Here is a 22,201-nt window from a genome sequence, read left to right as displayed (position 1 = left end):
TGAAACGGAGATGAGCACCGGCCCCTAGAGTTGGAAACGACTAGCACACATGTGCGGGGGAACCTTTACCTTACCTTTACCTTTAGTTTAACCAAAAGAAGGACATGGGGGGACAGGATAGCAGTGTTCCAATATTTGAGGGGCTGCCACAGATAGGTTAGAATAGTCTGATGTATTCATGAACAAAAAGGGGCACGGTGGCTCAGTGGGTTAGGACGCTGAGCTTGTCGATTGGAAAGTCGGCAGTTTGGCAGGTCGAATCCCGAGTGCCGCGTAACAGAGTGAGCGCCTGTTACTCGTCCCAGCTTCTGCCAACCTAGCAGTTCGAAAGCACGTAAAAAAAATGCAAGTAGAAAAATAGGGACCGCTACGATGGGAAGGTAACAGCATTCCGTGCGCCTTTGGCGTCTAGTCATGCCGGCCACATGACCACAGAGACGTCCTCGGACAAGCGCTGTTCATCCGGTCAGTTCAAACAGGCCAATCCCCAGGTGTTAAGTCCGCTGTGGGGGAAAAAGGGCTATAGGATTTTGGCACCTTCTCCTGGGAATGAGGAGATGAACTGGTTGCCGGAGGTTGCATTCCTTTCTTCTCCCCCCTTTACTAGCTGACAATAAGGGGAGAGAAATTACCCAGAAGATATATGGAAATAGGAAAGTAAAGGGTTACATTGTAGTGATAGAGGAAGTCAAGGCTATAACCCCAAGCTCTCCCTCTTCCCACCCCCGTACCCCCCCAGGAGTATGGCAGAACCCATGAAGAGAAGAGAGTGAGGTTCGAGTCAGGATGAAAGAAAAGGATTAGGTTAGGAGGGGGGAGGGGGAACCCTATAGATATGGGTTCTGACACATGTGGTCGCTAAGGGAATCCAGCTTCCTCCGTTCAGCTGGTTGTCGGAAGCCAGCCAGGAGGGTTGCAAATGGCGATCACGTTGACCCCAGGGACAGTGCAACTGTCATAAGCACATGCCAGTTGCCAGGCACCCAAATTTTGACCACCTGACTGTGGACACGCTGCCACAGTCATAAGAGCGAAAAACGGCCGTAACTGGTTATTCCTTTACGGTACGTCAGAATAATTTCCAAATAGCTGAACTGTTTTAATCTGCCCTGGACCGTATTTTATGGGAAATCATTGTACCCAGTACTTTTTCAAAAGTTGATTTTTAGAGCACTTTGTTGCACTTCTTTCCAAGTTTCTCTACTAACCTCAGAGGGTTTCTCTGCAGGCTTTTTGCAAGGGAAGATAGCAAGCACGTTGTGCAGATAGTCGGGCTGCGCGAGGTCCACGTGAATACGGTCAGCTTGCTTCTGGAGGTAATTTTTTTAAAAAAATAATATTTTATTAATTTTCCCATTTTACATTTAAGTATTTAAAAAAGCAACGTGGCCACTGGTTTAATCAATAGTTCGATAACAAAATCTTTAGTGCAAATCTCAGGTTACAACCTCAGATATTTCTTCTCTTTTTCCCTTAACATTCACTGTCTCATATTCAAACCAGTACAGTTCTAGTTACATCAACTCAATAAAAACATAATTATTACATTTATCAATAAGTTTTTAGCTTATACGTATCTTAATTACATTCAGTCTTCATAAAACAATCCATATCCTGTTATTAATTTTCACCCATTTTTTTTAGTTTCTCATCAATATTCCAATTTAACCTTTGATATTGATAATTTTCTGGCTTTGGGTTACCAAGATTTCCCTTGTCTCAATTCATAACAAAATATAATATCCAGAATAGACATTTTTATCTATTTAAATGTAATCTTGTTCTATTTCCTAAAAGTTATTATTTCCCACTATATTAAATCCTGTACTTAACAGTACAATATCCCCTTTAATAAATCAAAACCATTATGTATATTACCAAGGTTAATCAATAAATCAAACATATTCATAATAATTTTATTTTCCCCTAATGTTTAAATATTGCACAGATAAAATCCTTATTTTCAACTAATTTCCAGGGTAATTTTGAGTTCTATTTAGCTTCTTGTATTTATGGTAATGGGAAGGTTTGCCTTCAGCCTCTTGCTGCTCTTACGCCTCCTACCTTATCAGATGAATTTTGGGAAATAGGTAACCAGTCAGGACAGAAGGGAAAGTCTGGAGAATTTTGGAAGCTCCAGTTCAACTGCTCTGGAAGCACATTGTCAGGACCCACCCCAGTCCACACCTTAGGAAAGAAGAACTCTTGGAGACGGGATTGTCCAAACGGGAACTTTTACTAAAACATGGTTGACAGTGGATAATCTAGACAGGATCTGGAAACTTATCTCGCAGGTCAATACTTTTAAAGTGTCCCCGAGTAAAAAAACAAAACCCTTCCCTCAGTCCATTTGGTCAGTCCCAGATCAGTCAATTTGTTGTTGTTAGCTGCGAAGTCGTGTCCGACCCATCGCGACCCCATGGACAACGTTCCTGCAGGCCTTCCTCTCCCCCTACCATCTTCTGGAGTCCATTTAAGCTCACGCCTCCTGCTTCAGTGACTCCATCCAGCCACCTCATTCTCTGTCGTCCCCTTCTTCTCTTGCCCTCAACCTTTCCCAGCATTAGGCTCTTCTCCAGTGAGTCCTTCCTTCTCACTAGGTGGCCAAAGGATTTGAGTTTCAACTTCAGGATCTGGCCTTCTAAAGAGCAGTCAGGGTTGATCTCCTCTAGGACTGACCAGTTTGATCGCCTTGCAGTCCAAGGAACTCGCAGGAGTCTTCTCCAGCACCATAGTTCAAAGGCCTCACTTCTTTGGCGCTTGGCCTTTCTTATGGTCCAACTTTCACTGCCATACACCGCAAGATCAGTCAATTATCAGGTGTCAAACTCCTCGTGGGAAAAGAGAGCCCCAGTATCATTTGCAATATTACTTCCTCCCCTTCACGGTCCAGTCGGAGATACAAACCGGAGTTCCCCCTTCTCCCTCTTTCTTTGTTCTTCTTAGTTCAAAGGGTTTCTTCCCTGGTCTTTTGTAATGGCCTCCAGGCAGGCTGAATACACAAACCTTCCCTCTAAGACAGAGATGGAGAACCTTTTAGAGGGATCGAGTGCCCAAACTGCAACCCAAAATCCACTTACGTGTTGTCGAGTGCCGGGTGGGCGTGGCCCATTGGGTGGGCGTGGCTGCGGTGGTAACAGCAGACTGGCTGGGACTAAAAAGTTCAAACAATCAATTCCAACTTTGCAAGATCTTTTTTTTCCCCCATGAGAAGTTGAAATTGATTGATTGAACTTTTTTTCCCCCCACACAGCGTCGGAGGCCTAAAGTGAAAAAGCGAAGGCCTAGGACTGGGGCGACGGCGCGTGTGCCACAGAGAGGGCTCTGCGTGCCACCTGTGGCACGCCTGCCATAGGTTCACCACCACGGCTCTAAGAGATAGAGATGGCTTTTTACGACCCTGCCTTCTCTTCCCCTCCTTGGATATGGCAGAATCCAGTAAGGGGGTGAGATTTAGATTTGCACAGTTAGAAATGAAAAATAAATGGATTCTGACACACATTGGGAGGGGAGGCAGTCCGAAAGTTGAAGTGGAATTATGGCTTGGGAGACACACACACACACACCCACACACACACACCAAACTGTCTCAGATCTTCCTCGTGCTTGGCATAATAGCAATAAGCGTGGAAGGAATCCTTGGTAGTCTTTGAATTTGGTTGTCTTCTTGTAGACGTTTCACTGCCAAACTAGAGATCATCAACAGTGCCGAAAAAGAGGGGAATTTGCTCTCTATTTATACACAAGTGCCCTGCCCTGTCAGTGCTGGTGGGAGGGTTCTTGGTAGTTTTATTGCTTGATTATTGATCTAGTACAGGGGTCGGCAACCTGAAAAAGGAAAAGAGCCACTGGGAACCGGTTCCATCACACATAAAAAAAAGTGGGAGCCGCATGCGTGTGTCCATGCGCAAAATGGTTTTTTCTTGTGCATGCACGGACGCGCGCGGTTGCCATTTTTTTTATGTGTGATGGAACCAGTTCCCGGTTGCGTGACGGCGACGGCCCATCTGCAAAGCTACTGCTTTCGGCAGCTTTGCAGACGGGCCGCGGCAGCTTTCCCAAGAAGCGGCGCCGCTGCCCATTCCAAGAGGTGCGAGCGCACCTCTCCGAACGACCGTAGGTGCGCGCGCACCTCTCCGAACGACCGTAGGTGCGCGCGCACCTCCCCAAACCTTTGGAGAGGTGCGCGTGTACCTCCGCGCGAACGGGCAGCGGCGCCGCTTCTTGGGAAAGCTGCCGCGGCCCATCTGCAGAGCTGACGCTTTCGGCAGCCTGCAAACGTGCCGCAGCAGCTTTCTCAAAGAGCGGCGCCGCTGCCCGTTCGCGCAGAGGTACACGCGCACCTCTCCAAAGGTTTGGGGAGGTGCGCGCGCACCTACGGTCGTTCGGAGAGGTGCGCGCGCACCTCTCCAAACGGGCGGTGCCACTCTCCATTTGGAGAGGTGTGTGTGCACCACTGCCCGTTCGAAGAGGTGCGCGTGCACCAGAGCCGCGGGTTGCCGACCCGTGATCTAGTATTAAGAAGAGAAGCAGGGGAGGGAGGAGGGGGGAGGGAGAGACCAACCAATGGAAGAGAATATCTGTAGCTTAGGGTTGAAATGAGGGGTCCTTGGTGCTGCCTGAGCTTGGTTTTTTTCTTGCAGACGTTTCGCTACCAAATTAGGTTACGTCATCACTGCTAGAAGGAAAAGGGGATTTTGCTCCCTGTTTGGCTTGCCCATGCTATCAGGGCAAGCCACTTCTAAACAGAGAGCAAATCCCATTCCTTTTTTTTGCATTTTTTACCCAACTGGGTCACGATTCATCTGCAAGAAAACAGCCAAGCTCGGAGAACATTGAAGGACCCCCACCATTTTATCACTGTGCAAGTTCCCCCTCTCTCATTTCTCTGCTTTCAACCTCCTCCCCCCCACCAGGTTATTCTGAAAGGAGGCAAGGAACGCAGCACAGGGGCGACTGGAGTCAACTCCGATTCTTCCCGATCCCACGCCATTGTCCAGATTCAAATGAAAGATCCTGCCAACAGAGTGTTTGGGAGGTGAGCAGAGAAGAAGTGGAAAGAACAGGCTTTGCCTGGACTTTCCGCGGTCCACAAAGGCGTAAGCTGGCTGGGTGTCCTTACCAATTCCTTCAGCACACGTAGGTTATTGGGACACCTGAACTTCAGCTCAACTTAGCCAGTCATTTACTAGGTATGAGTTTGCTAAATGAATTCAAGGAGATCACATAGTTTGTGCCTGCCTGATGGTACACCATCTGCAGGATTGGGAGAAGACATCCAGACTTTTGGATAGCGGGCCATTTTTCCCATTTAATTTCTGATTTCCTTTCCTGAGCCGGAAGCATTAACACAATCCTTTGCTGCTTTTATTGGTCATTGTACCTTCCTTGAAATATGGAATCGGAGAGTAGTATACTTTTTTTTAAGTTGATTTGAGGTAAACTTCCATACCCTTGAGCTAAACACCGTTTATTAATAAATTCTACCTGGCTGTGGGAACTGAAACTTCATTGGGCAGGTTAACATCCCGAATGTTGTCTTCCAGAATCTCATTTATTGATCTGGCTGGCAGTGAGAGGGCAGCTGATGCCAAAGACTCTGACCGGCAGACAAAAATGGAGGGAGCAGAAATCAATCAGAGTCTTCTAGCAGTAAGTAAACACAGGTTCTTCTGAAGGCTGCACTTTATGGGTCAAGTGACTGTGGAGACTCTCAGTCATCCAGGTCACAGATGTCCCAAAGATGCTTTTTTTCATGAGGCAACTGGACTCCCTTGTTCTTTCTTTGAAGACACTTCGCTTTTCATCCAAGAAGCTTCTTCAGGTCTGACCGGATGGTGGGGAATGGAAGGATTCATGTTCCTTGCAGACAGCTGGTTATTCGCGTTCTTTTAGAGAGCCGTTGAGGCCATTTGGAGGTTTGTCTGTGTCCTCAGGGTCACCTGAGTGGTGCAGATGGGCGTGGAACCTTCTTGGAACTGCTGAAAGGACTGTGTCGTAGACTGGAGATAGATGATGTCGTATCCCTTCCCCCTCTGTTGAGAGAGGGCTGTTCAATTTTGACCTAGATGGCCTCTTTGAAGAAGGCTCTACACCAGACATGTCAAACTCGCGACGTCACGTGACGTCGCACGACTTATCAAAGCTTTTTCCCCATTGCCAGCAATGGGGTGGGCACGGTTTTGTTGCGATGCGTCCAGCCCGTGGGCCGGCAGTTTGACACCCCTGCTCTACACCCATTTCAACTACTCAGGTGACCCTGAGGACACAGATAAAGCTCCAGGTGGGTCTCAAGGACTCTGTTGTTGTTGTTGTTGTTAATTGCGAAGTCATGTCCGACCCATTGTGACCCCATGGACAACGTTCCTCCAGGCCTTCCTGTCCTCTACCATCTTCTGGAATCCATTTAAGCTCACACCTACTGCTTCAGTGACTCCATCCAGCCACCTCGTTCTCTGTCGTCCCCTTCTTCTCTTGCCCTCAACCTTTCCCAGTATTCGGCTCTTCTCCAGTGAGTCCTTCCTTCTCATTAGGTGGCCAAAGTACTTGAGTTTCAACTTCAGGATCTGGCCTTCTAAAGAGCAGTCAGGGTTGATCTCCTCTAGGACTGACCAGTTCGATCACCTCACAGTCCAAGGGACTCACAGGAGTCTTCTCCAGCACCATAGTGCAAAGGCCTCTCTAAAAGGAGACAAATGCCCTCTTTGACCCCTCTTTCAAACCAGCAGTCCTCTCTGTCCAAAATGTGGACCTTGCTGTCTTCGAAAGAGCGGCCTCTGTCTTTCAAATGAAGATGGACCGCTGAATCTTGCCCTGATGGGTCAAAACATTTATTTTGCCTGAAAAAATATGTGGCTTCTGACTTGAAAAGCCATGGGTTAGGACGGGAAAGGGCCCTGTCCCCCCCAAAAAAGAGCTGCCAGTGTAAACATCTGTCCAGCCTAGCAAAATATAAATTTCATCCCTCTAGCTCTGGAGATGGGAGAGGCCAAGACTTCCACAGAGCCACACAGCCTGTAGAGCTAAGCTGATCAGCTGCCGGTCTGAGTTTACAAAGGCAGCAGTTTCATAGATTCATAGAAGCAGGGATGGTTAAACGCGTAAATAGTTTCAGTTTAAAAAAATAACGCAAAAATATGTTTTGAGAAGAAGAAAACCAGGAGAAGGAAGAAATCAGTTCAAACAGTAAGAGCTAACTTACAAAGAGGCATTATATGCACATGTGCTCCTCCCCCCAAAAAAACAAAAAACCACCCAACAACAAATGTTTTGGGAAAGGAAAGCAGAGCTCTGTTCCACTGATTAGAAGCATTGGTAGCTAACAAGATGGTCACGCTTAACTCTTTGTGTGAGGTTGTTGGTGCCCACACGATGTCTTTTCCTGCAGACATTTCATTACCCAGCTAGGTACTCTCATCAGTGCTAGAGTTTGCTCTCCGTTTTTCTACAAGTGGCATGTAATCAAGGAACCGCCAAGAACGCTCCCATCGACACTGACAGCCGTGACCAAGTTCAGAGTCACCAAGAACCTCAGACTCCTCCTCCTCCTCCTCCATTTCAACACCTCGCTTCCTTCTAGCACCGGTGATGTCACCTAGTTGGGTCATGAAATATCTGCGAGAAAATTGCCAAGCGCAGAGAGTACCAAGGACCCCACAGTCTTCCTCCTCCTCCTCCCTCTCCAAAAACCCCACTCCCTTCTAGCACTGATGATGTTACCTAGCTGGGTCATGAAACGTTTACCGGAAAACCACCAAGCTCAGAGAGCACCAAGGACTCCACAGTCCTCCTCCTCCTCCTCCTCCTCCTCCTCCCTTTCCACAAACCCCACGGCCTTCTAGCACTGATGATGTTACCTAGCTGGGTCATGAAACGTTTACCGGAAAACCACCAAGCGCAGAGAGCACCCAGGACCCCACAATCCTCCTCCTCTACCTTCTACCCCCCCTCCTCCTCCACTCTGCAATCCCCACTGCCTTCTAGCACCGATGATGTCTCTGAGTTGGGTCATGAAACGTCTACCAGAAAACCACCAAGCTCAGAGAGCACCGAGGACCGTACAGTCCTCCTCCTCCTCTATCTTCCCCCACTTCTCCTCCCCCCCACTTCTCCTCTTCCTCCACTCTGCAAAGCCCACTCGCTTTTATCACCGATGATGTCCCCTAGTTGGGTCATGTAACATCTGCCAGAAAACCCCCAAGCTCAGAGAGCACCGAGGGCCCCACGGTTCAACCCTGCACTACAGGGTTTCTCCTCCATCTAACCCCTTGCCATATGAAGACCTTGGCAGAGCTCTTGCAGAACGTTGGAGGAAGAGACACAGATTGCAACGGCCTCTCATGTCTTGAGGAACTTCCAACTGTTGGGTTCAGCAGGGTTTTGTGAGGAAACGGCCCCGTGTCAGTGTTGATATGTAGAGTCTTGTGTGATACTCCCTGTTTCTTCTCTTCTGTCTCTCTAGCTGAAAGAATGCATCCGTGCGCTCGATCAGGAGCACGCTCACACTCCCTTCAGACAAAGCAAACTGACCCAGGTACTACCGGAGACTGACTCAGCTTTCCCCCAAATTCTATAAACATATCTCTCTCTTTCCCTCCCTCTCTCTCTCTTCCTCTCTCTCATTCTCTCTTTCTCACACACCTTCCCTCTCCCTCCCTCCCTCTCTTTCTTTCTCTCCCTCTCTCTCATTCTCTCCCTCCCTCCCTCCCTCTCCCTCTTTCTTTCTCTCATTCTCTCCCTCCCTTCCTCTCCCTCTTTCTCTCCCTCTCTCTCTCTCCCCTCCCTCCTTCCCTCCCTCTCCTTCGCTCCCTCCCTCTTTCTCTCCCTCTCATTCTCTCTCCCTCTGTCCCTCTCTCTCTTTCTCTTCCTCATTCTCTCTGTGTGTGTCTTTCTCTCACACACCCTCCTTCCCTCTCCCTCTTTCTCTCCCTCTCATTCTCTCCCCTTCCCTCCCTCTCTCTCATTCTCTCTCCCTCCCTCTCCCTTTCTTTCTTTCCCTCATTGTCTCCCTCCCTCCCTTCCTCTCCCTCTCTTTCTTCCTCTCTCATTCTCTCCCCCTCCCTCCCTCTATCTCTCTCCCTGTCTTTCATTCTCGGACTCAGGGTAGGGGTGGGGGAGTGGCTGTAGTTATGAGGGAGACCTTATGTCCGCAGGAGGCCACCGTTCCTCAGATAGTCGGGTGTGAATCTCTCTTATTGAGGTTTGGTCCTAGGGCGCAGTTGGGCTTGCTGCTCGCGTACCTTTCGCCTAGTCGCGTAGCAGCAGCCCTGCCTGAGCTTCTCGATATCCTCTCAGGGCTGGTGATTGAGTTTCCTAAACTAATGGTTTTGGGAGACTTCAATCTACCATCCCTGGGAGGAGTATCTGAGTTAGCTCGGGAGTTCATGGCTTCCATGACGGCCATGGACCTGACACAGGTAATTCATGGACCAACCCATGAGGGAGGCCACACCCTTGACTTGGTTTTCTTATCTGGTCGGTGGTTAGATGATCTTGGTGGGGGCTCCCCAATTGTTATGCCCCTGTCATGGACCGATCATCATCTCCTGCGGCTGGTCTTCCGTTTTGCCACCCCCCACCGTGGGGTTGTTGAGCCAACTAGATGGTTCCGCCCCAGGCGCTTAATGGACCCTGAGAGGTTTCAGGCAGCGCTGGGGGCCCCACCTGCCTCCCCAGCTCACAGCTCGGCGGATGCCTTAGTGGAGGCCTGGGAAAGGACGGCCACGGAGGCACTTGACCGAGTTGTACCCTTGCGGCCCCTGACCCGGCGCAGATCCCAATGGGCTCCATGGTTTTCCGCGGAGCTCCGGGAGATGAAGCGTCGGAGACGGGGCCTAGAGAGCGTCTGGAGGTCCACCCGATCTGAATCCGACCGATTGCGACTAAGAACCCATATTAGGTCTTATCTCGCTGCGATGAGGGTAGCGAGATCTAACTATTTCGCTGCCCTCATCGCGTCCGCAGATAATCGCCCGGCCGCCTTGTTTAGGGTGACCCGCTCCCTCCTCAACCAGGAGGTCAGTGAGGATCCCTTGCAGGGGCGTGCCGAGGAATTTAGTCAACATCTGTCGGACAAAATCGCTCGGATTCGGACTGGTTTGGACTCCGACTGGGCAGTATCAGACGATCAGGACACGAGTGATCTTGTCGATGTCATCTGGGAGGAGTTCGATCCTGTGACTCCGGAGGAAGTGGACAGGATCATGGGGAGGCTGAGCTCCACCACATGTTTATTGGACCCGTGCCCTTCCTGGCTGGTTTATGCAGCCCGGGAGGGGACACGAAGCTGGTTCCAGGCGGTTATAGCTGCTTCTTTGAGTGAGGGCAGTTTTCCCGCCGCCTTGAAGGAGGCGGTGGTGAGACCTCTCCTCAAGAAGCCTACCTTGGATCCGGCTGTTTTGAATAACTTTCGTCCGGTCTCCAACCTTCGCTTCCTTGCGAAGGTTGTTGAGAGTGTGGTGGCGCATCAGCTCCCTCTGGTCCTGGATGAAGCCGATTATCTAGACCCGTACCAATCGGGATTCAGGCCTGGGTACAGCACGGAGACGGCATTGGTCGCGCTGGTGAATGATCTCTGGAGGGCTCGGGACAGAGGATACTCCTCTGTTCTAGTCCTATTAGACCTCTCAGCGGCTTTCGATACCATCGACCATGGTATCTTGCTGCGGCGTCTCAGGGGATTGGGAGTGGGAGGCACGGTTCTTCAGTGGTTCTCCTATCTCCTGGGACGTTCGCAGTCGGTGTTGACGGGGGGGCAGAGGTCGACCGCGAGGCCTCTTGCTTGTGGAGTCCCTCAGGGGTCGGTCCTCTCGCCCCTTCTGTTCAACATCTACATGAAACCGCTGGGTGAGATCATTCGTGGTTTTGGAGTTGGGTATCATCAGTATGCTGATGATACCCAACTTTTCATTTCGACCCCAAACCACCCCAGTGATGCCCTCGACGTGATGTCCCGGTGCCTGGAGGCGGTCCGGGTCTGGATGGGGAGGAACAGGCTTCGTCTCAACCCCGACAAGACGGAGTGGCTGTGCGTACCGGCATCCCGGGATATTCAGGATATCCCACCCCTCATTATGGGGGGTGAGTCATTACCTCCTGTAGATAGGGCTCGCAACTTGGGAGTCCTCCTAGATTCACAGCTCTCTTTAGAAGACCATATTGTAGCTGTAACTAGGGGGGCGTTCGCCCAGGTTCGCCTGGTGCGCCAGTTGCGGCCCTATCTAGACCGGGATGCCTTGCGCACGGTCACTCATGCGCTCATGACCTCTCGTCTTGATTACTGCAACGCTCTCTACATGGGGCTACCCTTGAAGACCACTCGGAGGCTCCAGCTGGCACAGAATGCAGCCGCGAGAGTTGTGTCGGGGGTCTCCCGATACTCCCGTGTTACACCTTTGCTCCGCGAGCTGCATTGGTTGCCAGTTGTCTTCCGGGTGAGGTTCAAGGTGTTGGTAATGACCTACAAAGCCCTCCATGGCATGGGTCCAGAATACCTTGGGGAGCACCTGCAGCCGGCGTCAACTTCCCTCCGCCCAGTACGCTCCCACAGAGAGGGCCTCCTCAGGGTGCCGCCGGTCAAAGAATGCCGACTGGTGGCCCCCAGGGGGAGGGCGTTCTCTGTGGGTGCACCGGACTTATGGAACCATCTTCCGGTAGAGCTCCGGATGGCGCCCGACCTCCGCTCCTTCCGGCGCGACCTTAAAACCCATCTCTTTAAGGAAGCGGGCCTGGCCTGATGGGATGGGGTGGGTTTGTTATTATGACTTTAATTTTAAATTTGTACTATGGGCATTGTTTAATCATGTTTTAATAATTTTAACTTTTGTATCTGTCTTTTACGTATTGCCCTGTTAACCGCCCTGAGTCTCTTGAGAGAAGGGCGGTATATAAATTAAATAAATAAATAAATAAAATTCTCTCTCTCCCTCTCTCTTTCTCTCCCCTCCTTCCCTCCCTCTCTCCCTCTCTCATTCTCTCTCGCTCCCTCTGTCCCATTCTCTCTCTTTCTCTCCCTCTGTCCATTCTCTCTCTCTCTCTCTGTCTTTCTCTCTCTCTCTCTCTCCAAAAATTTAAAACAGAATAACCAAGAAATACAGAGTCCTTGACTTACAGCAGTTCATTTATTGACTGTTCAAAGTTACAGTGGCACTGAAAAAAAAATGACTCATGACCATTTTTCACACTTATGGCCGTTGTAGCATCTCCATGGTCACATGATCAAAATTCAGACGCTTGGCAACTGACTCCTACTTATGACAGTTGTAGTGTCCCCGGGGTGTGTGTGTGTGTCACGTGATCCCCTTTTGTGACCTTCTGACAAGCAAAATCCAACGGGGAAGGCAGATTTACTTAACAACCGTGTTGCTAAATTAACAACTGCAGTGACTCACTTGACAGTGGTGGCAAGGAAGCGGGTAAAATGGGGCAAAACTGACCTAACGGGGGTTTCACTTAGCAACAGAAACGTTGGGCTCGATTGCGGTTGTAAGTCAAGGACTATCTGTAATTAATGTGCCAAAGAGCTGAGAATAATTCTACGTCTCTTCTCTCCCCGCTCCAGGTCCTGAAGGACTCTTTTGTTGGCAACTCCAAGACGTGCATGATCGCCAATGTGTCACCCAGCCACATTGCCACAGAGCACACCTTAAATACCTTGCGCTATGCTGACAGGTTAGGGTCAGAGCGGGCTTAAAACCAGAGAAGAGGGTGGAACGCTTTATGTCACGAGGGACTCGGGGGACACCCTGTGCATTTTTGGGGGGGATATATCAGGCCTCCAGACCCTCTGGAGGTTGGCCTTGTTCCGATGTAACCTCTGAGAGATCTGAAAATCGTGCAATATTTTGAGGCTCCAGAGTCCCTGTTCAGGGCCCGTTTATGTGACTTCCACAGGCTCTGGAGAAGGAGAGGGACAAGGGAGGGAAGGAAGGAAGGAAGGAAGGAAGGAAGGAAGGAAGGAAGGAAGGAAGGAAGGAAGGAAGGAAGAGGGGAGAGAAGGACGACAGGAATAAAAGGAGTGAGGGAGGAAAAGATGGAGGATAAGAGAGAAAGAGGGAGAGTGGAGAGGAGGGAGAAAAGAAAGAAGAGGGAAGGAAGGAAGGAAGAGTAGGAGAGGGAGGGAGGAGAGAGGGGAAGGGAAGGGAGGAAGGAAGGGAGGGAGGGGGGAGAGAAGGACGACAGGAATAAAAGGAGTGAGGGAGGAAAAGATGGAGGATAAGAGAAAGAGGGAGAGTGGAGAGGAGGAAGAAAAGAAAGAAGAGGGAAGGAAGAGTAGGAGAGAGGGAGGGAGAAGAGAGGGGAAGGGAAGGAAGGAGGGGAGGGGGGAGAGAAGGAGGACAGGAATAAAAGGAGTGAGGGAGGAAAAGATGGAGGATAAGAGAGAAAGGGAGAGTGGAGAGGAGGAAAGGAGAAAAAGGGAAGGAAGGAAGGAATGAACGGAGGAAAAGATGGAGGATAAGAGAGAAAAGGAAAGAGTGGAGAGGAGGAAGGGAGAAAAGAAAGAAGAGGGAAGGAAGGAAGGAAGGAGCCTGTTTTATCCGGGCGTGTAATATGTCAGCAGAATAAAAGGCATTTTCTGAATTTTTGACACACCACGACCAAAATATTCACCCTGGCTGGTCTAAATGACCCAGACCTTAGGCTGGAATGCAAACGGCTTCTCTTGCTCAGCAGGAGATCTTACTTATAAACAGTGGTTTTTTTGTAAAAGAAAAAGGTGCCAGAACTCACACATGTCATACAACCCACCTTGCCTACCCTACAAGGTTCCATCCAAAAAAGGTGCCGGAACTCCGTTCTGAGCGTTCTATGAGAAAAAAAGCCTTGCTTATAAAGCAGAATCTCCAGCTTTCACGGGTGGCCACAAAGGACAGGAAGCCGAGACTCCAGGATGTTTATGGAGTCTTGTTTCCTAACCTGGTTCGACTTCAAAGGGCTGAAACGTCTCCGAAACCCCTTGGAAGACCTAGAGCTACACCAAATCTTTTGCCAACTTTCCCTTGCCTAAAATCTGATAACATTTGTGGGCCTTCCGCTTGTCAGCTGCTTGTTCTGGTTGTTCTGTTGTACCAACAGGCTGAAGAACAGCTTTTATCCATGGGCTGTTAGGCTCTTGAATGGGATCTAATTTTATAATTTTATGCGTGACTGACTTGCGAGGCCGGTGTGTTGTGCAATTAGCTCACACGGTGTAATAAGATGGAGGGTTTGTTGTCACTCTGAGTTCTGGTGGTGGGGGCATGAAGGGAGACTCAGCCAATCTCAACGTATACATGGTTGTACTTTGACAATAAAGGTTCATTCATTCATTGGAGGGCCAGACGTGCTGTGACTGCACTGGACGGCCCCTGCATTTTACGTGGCCTCACCTTGAGACAACTCGGCCTCTTAAAAAGTGGCCTGGATCTCTTTCCTTTATTTTATTTTATTTTATTTTATTTTATTTTATTTTATTTTATTTTATTTTATTTTATTATTTTATTATTTTATTATAATTTTATTTTATTTTATTATTATTTTTTCACAGTTCCTTTAATATACTACAAACTAACCAATGAAATATAAACATTTTTTCAGGTATTTAACATTTGTTATATCAGTAATGCTGTAGGTATTATATATCGCCATAGATAAATACATACACCTAAGTTTGGGTGCTGCTCATCCATTTCCCCTTTCACTGTATCCCCCCTCCTTCTCTCTCTTCCCTCTTCTCTACTTTCTTTCTCCCTTTCTCCTTTCTTTCCTACTTCCCTCTTCCTCTCCTCTCCTCTTTCCCTCACCGCTCCCCTCCTGTTTCTCCCCACTTCTCCTCTTTCCCTCCAACCTGTTGTGATTCAGGGCCAGCCTGTGGGTTTGGCAGTTGGGTCAGACGATTCAGAGGAGGAGGGGGGGTGTTGGAGAGCTTGCTGAGAATAATATTGAGGCTCCACAGAGCCCTCAGCCAGGCCCCTCCCACCTGGTCACGACGGAGACCCAGCTGTGTGAGCCTGACAGCGTGGATGAAGATGACCCACAGCTGGCCCTGTTCAAGGACGCCCGACGCAGGAGGCAGTCAAGTAGGAGCAAGCAGAGGAAGGCAATGGGGCACCTCGGAAGGAGGCAGAGAGAAGCCACGCCCTGAACTGTTTAAAGGGGGAATGTGTGGGAGGGCTGGTTTGCTGAAGGCAACTGTTGGAATAGCTCCTGTTTCATGGTTCGTGTTTGCTCTGTTTGCTCTGTTTTATGTTAATAAATTTGGCAGGCTTAGTTCCAGCCTCTTGCCGTTTTGTAAAGGGGTTGTCCCTGCCTTTTCTGCAGGGCCGGTAGTAGGCTGGTACAGAACACAACCTTCCTACTTCCTTCCCCCTCCTCTACTCTCTTCCCTCTCTCCTCTCCTTTCTTCCCTCCCATTCCTCTTCCGATACAGTTCAGGGGTGATGTCCAAGCAGCTCCTCTCCTTGGATTTTCAATGTCTATATTAGGTATGATAATATCCTTATCTCCTCATTTTTCTTCCATCTAAATTAGCGTTAGCTGTCTTTTAAGCATATTCTCTTTTTCACCCACTCGTAAAATTTTCCCCAAATTTCATAATACTCGTGGCAGCCTGGACCTCTTTCCGACGACATGAGCCCCTCCAATGAGGGAAGCGGACAGTGAAGAAGTTTCATATGTAAATGAGTAACCTCATTCTTGGCTTTTTCATTGTACAGAGTGAAAGAGCTGAAGAGAGGAATGAAGTCTTCCACCCCCGTGGCCAGCAGGCACCGGGCAACAGGACACAGCTCTCCTAAGCGTATCCAGAATTCTCCTTACGTCCAAGTGGGAGGAAAGAGCTCTCCCAAAAAAGCCAAGCTGGGGCTGCTGCACTCTCCCATGCCGACCCCCGGGTCAAAGACGAAGACCGCTTTGCTGTTTCAGCCAACCCACCTACCTTTCTCCTCCACTCCGAAAGGGCAGGGATGCAAAGGACCCTCAGGGACTCCCTGGCCCGGCTGCACCAGCCCAGAAAAAGGGATCGCGAAGACCGAGTCTTCATCCAAGAAGCTAGCCGAGGAACCTACGGGAACTTCGGAGAAAAGCCGCCTCAGGAAGGACTTGGCGGGCAGGAGAGAAGGCGGCCAGATGGAGAGACAGCAGGCGAGGTGTCTGAAAGTCGAGCCGGTGCAAAAGCAACGGGTTCCCAGGGCCAATTTTTCCCATCACGGCTTGGATGGCCCGTCGGACCAGGAGGAAGGTGCCGGCAGGCCGTTTGTGGATCAGTGCGTTGCTGCCTGGACAGGTGCTTCCTCGTGTCAGAAGGACCGAGAACACCACTTGCGGCTTTACCACCAGCAGTTCCAACAGCCTCCTCTCCTGCAGCAGAAATTAAACTACCAGCCCTTGGAGAAGTTCTTAGGCCAGTACAAGTCTCAGGAGATCCAGGTGAGGCCAGAGGCCCCTCGCCCTGTCCGGGTGTCCCCTCAGGGCCGGGACGACACCATGCAGCTCGAGGAACTGGACGACAGCGACTTCAGCGAGGACTCTTTCTCTCCTGGGCCCAGTCAGAAGAAGACGGAGATGGAAGCTAGCAGGCAAAGCCCCCATAATTCCTTTTTCCTCCACCAGAGGGTTCGTGGACAGGGCGGACAAGATGAGCAGAGGCTGTTTTATAAATGGTACGAGTTTGAGGTGGAGGGAAGAGCTTTTCCACACGACGAAGAGTCCAGCAGCTACGAAGAAGGCCATAGGAGTCTGGGTGACTGGAGCTCAGGAGAAATATCCACGGTGGGTTCTTCCCTGCACGGGGGCATCCCGGAGAAACCTTATTGCTCAAAGCATGACGGGCTTCCGGGTAATAAGGTAAATTGTCAAAATTTGCCCGTTGAGCAGAAGTTGCCGAGATCCTCGGCTCCACCTCACGGTTGCCCCGATGGACACCTCTCCCCACCAAGGAAAACAACGCAAAGTCCACCTCTCTCCGCCCTCTTACTGGAACCCCCATTTTCTGAAAAAACGGCTGTCCCCAAAAGAACAGACTTTTGCGAAGCTTCAGGCTTCCCCATGGAGCTCACGGATGACTCGGTGGCACCTTTGACCGTCTCCTTCCTTAACTCAGGATCAGCAGATCGTCAAGGGAAGGAGATGACCGAAGGAGAAGTCATCGGCCCCGGCAAGTTTTGGGATGAGGACGCTGGGCGCGCTCGCGAAGGCAGCCACCCCTCTGCATCCCACATCTATGAAATAAACCCCTGGAGGAAGAAGACAAGTGAGCAGGTTCTGTCTCCGTGGGCCAAATTCACGTGGCTCCCGCAGTCTTGTCCCTGTCCAGGTGGCGCTCCCATCTTGGGAGCCACCACAGCTTTTGGTGATTGTGCTTGTGGCTACGCTAGTGAAGATCCCCTGGCTGAACTTCTTCCTTGGCACACGGAGGGAAGCGCCTTGCTTCATGGAGACCTTCCGATAAGCGAAAATTCAAGCGTCCAGGACTCTGAAGTGGCAAAGGTGGCTGTTTCGTGGAGCTATTCGGATCATCTGAGGCGGGGGGGAAAGGAAGGCCCGGAGGCCTTGGCCCCATGCAGCCCGGCTGACCAAGGAAGAATGTCTTCGAGTCCAAACCCCTTATCCAGCTCTGACGAAGCGGGAAATGAACGGCTCTCGGAAGAAAGCGCCCCGTCGCAATCGGATTTGTCCCACAGGCCAGTGGAGCTGCGCCGTTTGGAGGAAGCCTTCCGGGAGGGGGAAACGGGGTCTCCCCAGAGCAGCCACCATCAGGAAGAGCCGGAGCGGGATTTGGGCCTTGACTCGACCGTCGCCGAGACGGCAAAGAACTCGCCGAAGGCTTGTGGGCAACCAGATTTGGCCGAAGGTTCCCCGAAGGAGAAGGACATGCTGGGAAGGTGAGTTGTTTGGATCCACCGTAGGATAGGCTGAGGAGGCGGGCAGCACATCCCTTTGTGTTTCCATAGCAAAGGATCTGGGATTGGTTTAACCGGGCTTCTGCCCAATGCCGTCAGGCAACTGCGGCCTGAGTTGCAGCCATCGGCAATCAATCGAGAGATCACAGGGGAATTTCAAAGTTTTGTCCTGGTTACTAATCAGGTGAACGACAGGCTTGGGCTGGTCAAAGAGGAGAGACCACCAATGGCCCTCAAATAGGGGTCCTCAAACGTGGCCACTTTAAGACTTGTGGACTTCAACTGCCAGAATTCCCCAGCCAGCCTTGCTGGCTGGGGAATTCTGGGAGTTGAAGTCCACAAGTCTTAAAGTGGCCACGTTTGAGGACCCCTGCCCTAGATGGTTCCTAGGTAACCTGTGCTGCCCAAATCTGAGAGCTGGCAGTGACTGAAATGCTCAAAGTGGACGCAGGTCGTCCTCGACTTGAGCCCATTTTTATTGCTCAAGTGATGACCTTTTGCCCCATTTGATGACCTTTCTTGCCACAGTTGTTAAGTGGATCGTTGCAGTTGTTCAGTTAGTGACACGGGGGTTAAGGGAATCTGGCTTCCCCATTGGCTTTGCTTGTCAGAAGGTCGCAAAAGGGGGTCAGGTGATCCTGGGACACAGCGACCGTCGTCATTGTGAGTCAGTTGCCAAGCGTCCGAATTTTGATCCCGCGACCGTGGGGATGCTGCAACGGTCGTTAAGGGTGAAAAACCGCCGTAAGTCGCTTTTTCAGTGCCGTTGTAACCTCAGACGGTCACTAAATGGGACTGCTGTACGGGTCGTCCTCAATTCAAGAGCACACTCGGGACCAGAATTTCCCTTGCCAAGCAAGGCAGTTAAGGGAGTCACACACACACACCCAAATTTTTACAAACTTTTTGCTGCCCTGGCTGTTAAATCAATCACGGCAGCCGTGAAGTGAACGGCGAGGCCGTTAAATGAACCCCAGCTTGCACCCTTGAAATTTGCTCGTCAGAAGCCAGCTGGGAAGTCAACGAGGGGCCTTCACCGGATCCCGGGACACGGCAAACATCCTAAGCACGCATGCCGGTTGCCAAGCTCCTTGGCCCGGGGGACTCTGCAACGGTCGTAAAACCGTGCTGGTTTCGCCCAGGGTCTTGAATCCCGGTCACGTGACGGGCGGGAACTCTGTCGTAAGTCATAAGTACAGGGACCCAGTCGTAAGTCCCTTTTTTTTTCCCCACCGCCGTTGTTAACTTCGAACGGTCGCCAATTGAGCGGCGGTAACTCGAGGGTTTGCCGGTAAAGCATTTGGGTAAGCCAGCTCCGTTTCCTCACCTCCTGCAGGCAGCTGGTCCTTCGAGCCCACCGGGAACAACTGGAGGAAATGGCCACGCTGTCTTCTCGAGAGGAAAGCTTGATCGGCAGGATGTCAGACTTGGTAAGTCTTCTGTTTGGGCACCGGGGGCCCTCAGAGCTCCGGGGGTCCCGTCCCAACCTGGGGGTTAATTAAGACAGCCGAGCTAGTAGAGTTCCTTCCCTGGAAGAGGAAGGGGATCAAAACCTTCCTGGTCCCCTTTTCCAACAGTCAGGAGGAGGCTCCAGATAGCAGCAATGCCATCCCTCTCCCAGTGGAAGCCCTGGGGTGCCTTTGTATTTATTTTATATTTCATATTTTATTTTATTATTTTAGTTTAGTTTACTTCCTTTATTATTGTGCTTGACCTAGTTTATCCTATTATTTTAGCTGAGTGTACTTATTTTACTATTTTGCTTGACTTATTTCATTTTATTATTTCATTGTATTACATTACATTGCATTCTAATGTATTATTATATTAACATGACATTATTTTATTTTGGTACTTGCCACCCATCTCGTATCATAGACCATGGACCAGTGATGGCGAACCTTTTAGAGACCGAGTGCCCAAACTGCAACCCAAAACCCACTTACGTATCATCGGGTGCCGGGTGGGCATGGCCCATTGGGTGGGTGTGGCCCATTGGGTGGGCGTGGCTGCAGTGGTAACAGCAGACTGGCTGGGACTAAAAAGTTCTATCAATCAATTCCAACTTTACGAGAACATTTTTTTCCCCGTGAGAAGTTGAAATTGATTGATTTAACCTTTTTTTTTTTGTTTTTGCACACGGCGGTGGAGGCCTAAAGCGAAAAGGTTTTATAAAAGCCAGCCGAAGGCCTAGGTGCGCATGCCCACAGAGAGGGCTCTGCGTGCCACCTGTGGCATACGTGCCATAGGTTTGCCACCACGGCCATAGACCATAGAATCACAGATTTGGAAGGGGCCTTGGAAGATCTTAAAACGGAGGAAGGGCAACGGAAATTTTGGGCTCCATCGTAGTCATAAGTTGAGAACTACCTGTATTTTAATGAAGAATTCCAGCAGGTAAGTTTATGCCAGCAGCAAAGGAACCACCAGTTTAAATTCGGAAAAGTTGTGAAGAAAACTGACGTTCTTGATCTGTAAAAAAAAAAAAAAAAAACTGAATTCAAAGCCAGAATTTGCCCTGCTTGATATCTTAATATAGGTAGTCCTTGAATTATGACCACAATTGAGCCCAAAATTTCTGTTGTTAAGCAAGACAGTTGTTGAGTGAGTTTTGTCCCATTTTACGCTCTTTCTTGCCACAGTTTTTAAGTGAATCGCTGGGGTTGTTAAGTATGTAACACGGTTATTAGGTGAATCTGGCTTCCCCTTTGACTTTGTTTGTCAGAAGGTCACAAAAGGGGGGGTGTCACGTGACCCCGGGACGCTGTGACCGTCGTAAATTTGAGTCAGTTGCTAAGTGCCTGAATTTTGATCGCATGACCGACCCATCAGGATGCTGCAATGGTTGTCTGAAAAATGGTTGTCAGTCATTCTTCTCAGTGCTGTTGTAACTTTGAACAGTCACTCTGTGAACTGTTGCAAGTCGAGGACTCCCTGTAGGTAGCTGAACAACTTCTGTTTTTCTTGCAAACATTTCCGGCCAGATGGTTTTTAACCCCCGCTGTCTTTTATTTCTTGCGATTCTTTTTCTGCTAAGGAAATTGAGGACTGTCTGATGAAACTCGACGAAATACTCCGGCTGAAAGCCGAATGCATCCACCGGGCACGAAGCCGGCTGCAGCTCTGTTTTGCTGCTCCTCCAAGCGGTGCCTCGCTTCTACCGGTTTCCTCCACGTAGTATAGGAGTGGAGCACATGAGCCAGGCTGCCCGCGGACGGCGACTCAAAATACCAAAGACGTGATCCGATTGTCAGGCTGCGTAGCAGGTTTTAGGAAGAAGCTGAAGCCACCTGTCAGTTAAACGTGGCGGATGCCGGAGAAGTTTCCTCTCCTTCCAAACTGCTTCAGACTGGATCTTCCAGGATCTGTTGAAAGAAAGGGAGGGGGGATATCACCTGCTCCCCAAAATCATCCAGCTTTCCTAACGGGCCTAATTGCGTGGTCCGGGGAGTGTCTGAGCTGCGAGCAAACGCCGGCGTTCGACAACAGAGAAACCCAAGGGCAGCTTCCTGAATTGGCCTCTCTCCCCGTTTCCCTGCTTAACAAAAATTCTACGTGAATACTTCGGCTCCCCTACCGCCTGCCTGCTGTCAGTCCTCCGAGATGCCCACCACCCAAGTCACTTGGGATTTGAAGGACGAAAGGTGGCGAAGGGACGACTTGAAAAGCCTGCGGGCGGAATAAAAAGGCAGCCCGGAAATCTTCACATCGCTTCTGTTAAGTATTTGCGCTGGTGCGCACGCTCGCTGGACGAGTCTCCGATTCTTACCCACGGGTTCCACGGTTGTTACAAACGGCAGCTGCCCGAGGGGGTTAGGAACTTGGCAGCTAGCTGCGCAGTTGGTGTAAGGTTCTCCCGGCGGGCTAAGAGTCCCCCCCCCTTTCAGGTCCTGCTTCTGCAGTTTCAAAGATCAGAGCGATGAAGAACATTTAAAGAAACGGTCAGTCTGGGGCCGAGGATATGGTGCCCATTTTATCTTCCAACCTGGTGGACCTTGAGCCTCGAATTGTCAGGAGATACGCCATAGATTGTCCGAGTCTTTCCTGCTAGGGGGTTCCTAAGTGGTTAGGGTTAGGTGACAGAAGTAGAACAGGGCTGGTGGTGACGACAAGAAAGCGATTCAGCCAGAGTTGGGAGCCAGTCACAGAGACCACCATCCGGATTGGTTAATAATGTGACTTCAGTTTGCCTAAACATGTAGCCCATCCTGGCTACTATTCCGACAAATTCCAGTATTAGGTGTCATTTGGTCACGGAGATCGCAGACTAATCCCACCACGCAGGCTGTGAAACGCGTCTAGTTCACTTCAAGCCTACACGTATG

At 50.2% G+C, this 22,201-nt stretch overlaps 1 protein-coding gene across 1 annotated transcript in view; it reads left to right on the top strand.

Annotated features, from left to right (window-relative positions):
- The window catches only part of KIF24 (kinesin family member 24), a 30,477-nt gene extending 8,894 nt beyond the window's left edge, over positions 1 to 21,583 (top strand). Inside the window, exons 5-12 of the mRNA XM_083354828.1 lie at positions 1,229 to 1,316; positions 4,917 to 5,038; positions 5,547 to 5,652; positions 8,462 to 8,533; positions 12,560 to 12,669; positions 15,693 to 17,858; positions 19,213 to 19,306; positions 20,914 to 21,583. Coding sequence (XP_083210954.1) covers positions 1,229 to 1,316; positions 4,917 to 5,038; positions 5,547 to 5,652; positions 8,462 to 8,533; positions 12,560 to 12,669; positions 15,693 to 17,858; positions 19,213 to 19,306; positions 20,914 to 21,054 — 2,899 coding nt within the window. The 3' untranslated portion in view covers positions 21,055 to 21,583. The remainder of the gene's footprint in view (positions 1 to 1,228; positions 1,317 to 4,916; positions 5,039 to 5,546; positions 5,653 to 8,461; positions 8,534 to 12,559; positions 12,670 to 15,692; positions 17,859 to 19,212; positions 19,307 to 20,913) is intronic.
- Positions 21,584 to 22,201: the final 618 nt, after the last annotated feature.

The sequence above is a fragment of the Vipera ursinii genome (assembly GCF_947247035.1).
Source record: "Vipera ursinii genome assembly, chromosome: 2".
NCBI classification, from domain to species: Eukaryota; Metazoa; Chordata; class Lepidosauria; order Squamata; family Viperidae; genus Vipera; species Vipera ursinii.
Note: the sequence above shows the minus strand (reverse complement) of the source record. Positions and strands in the feature narration are given on the sequence as shown.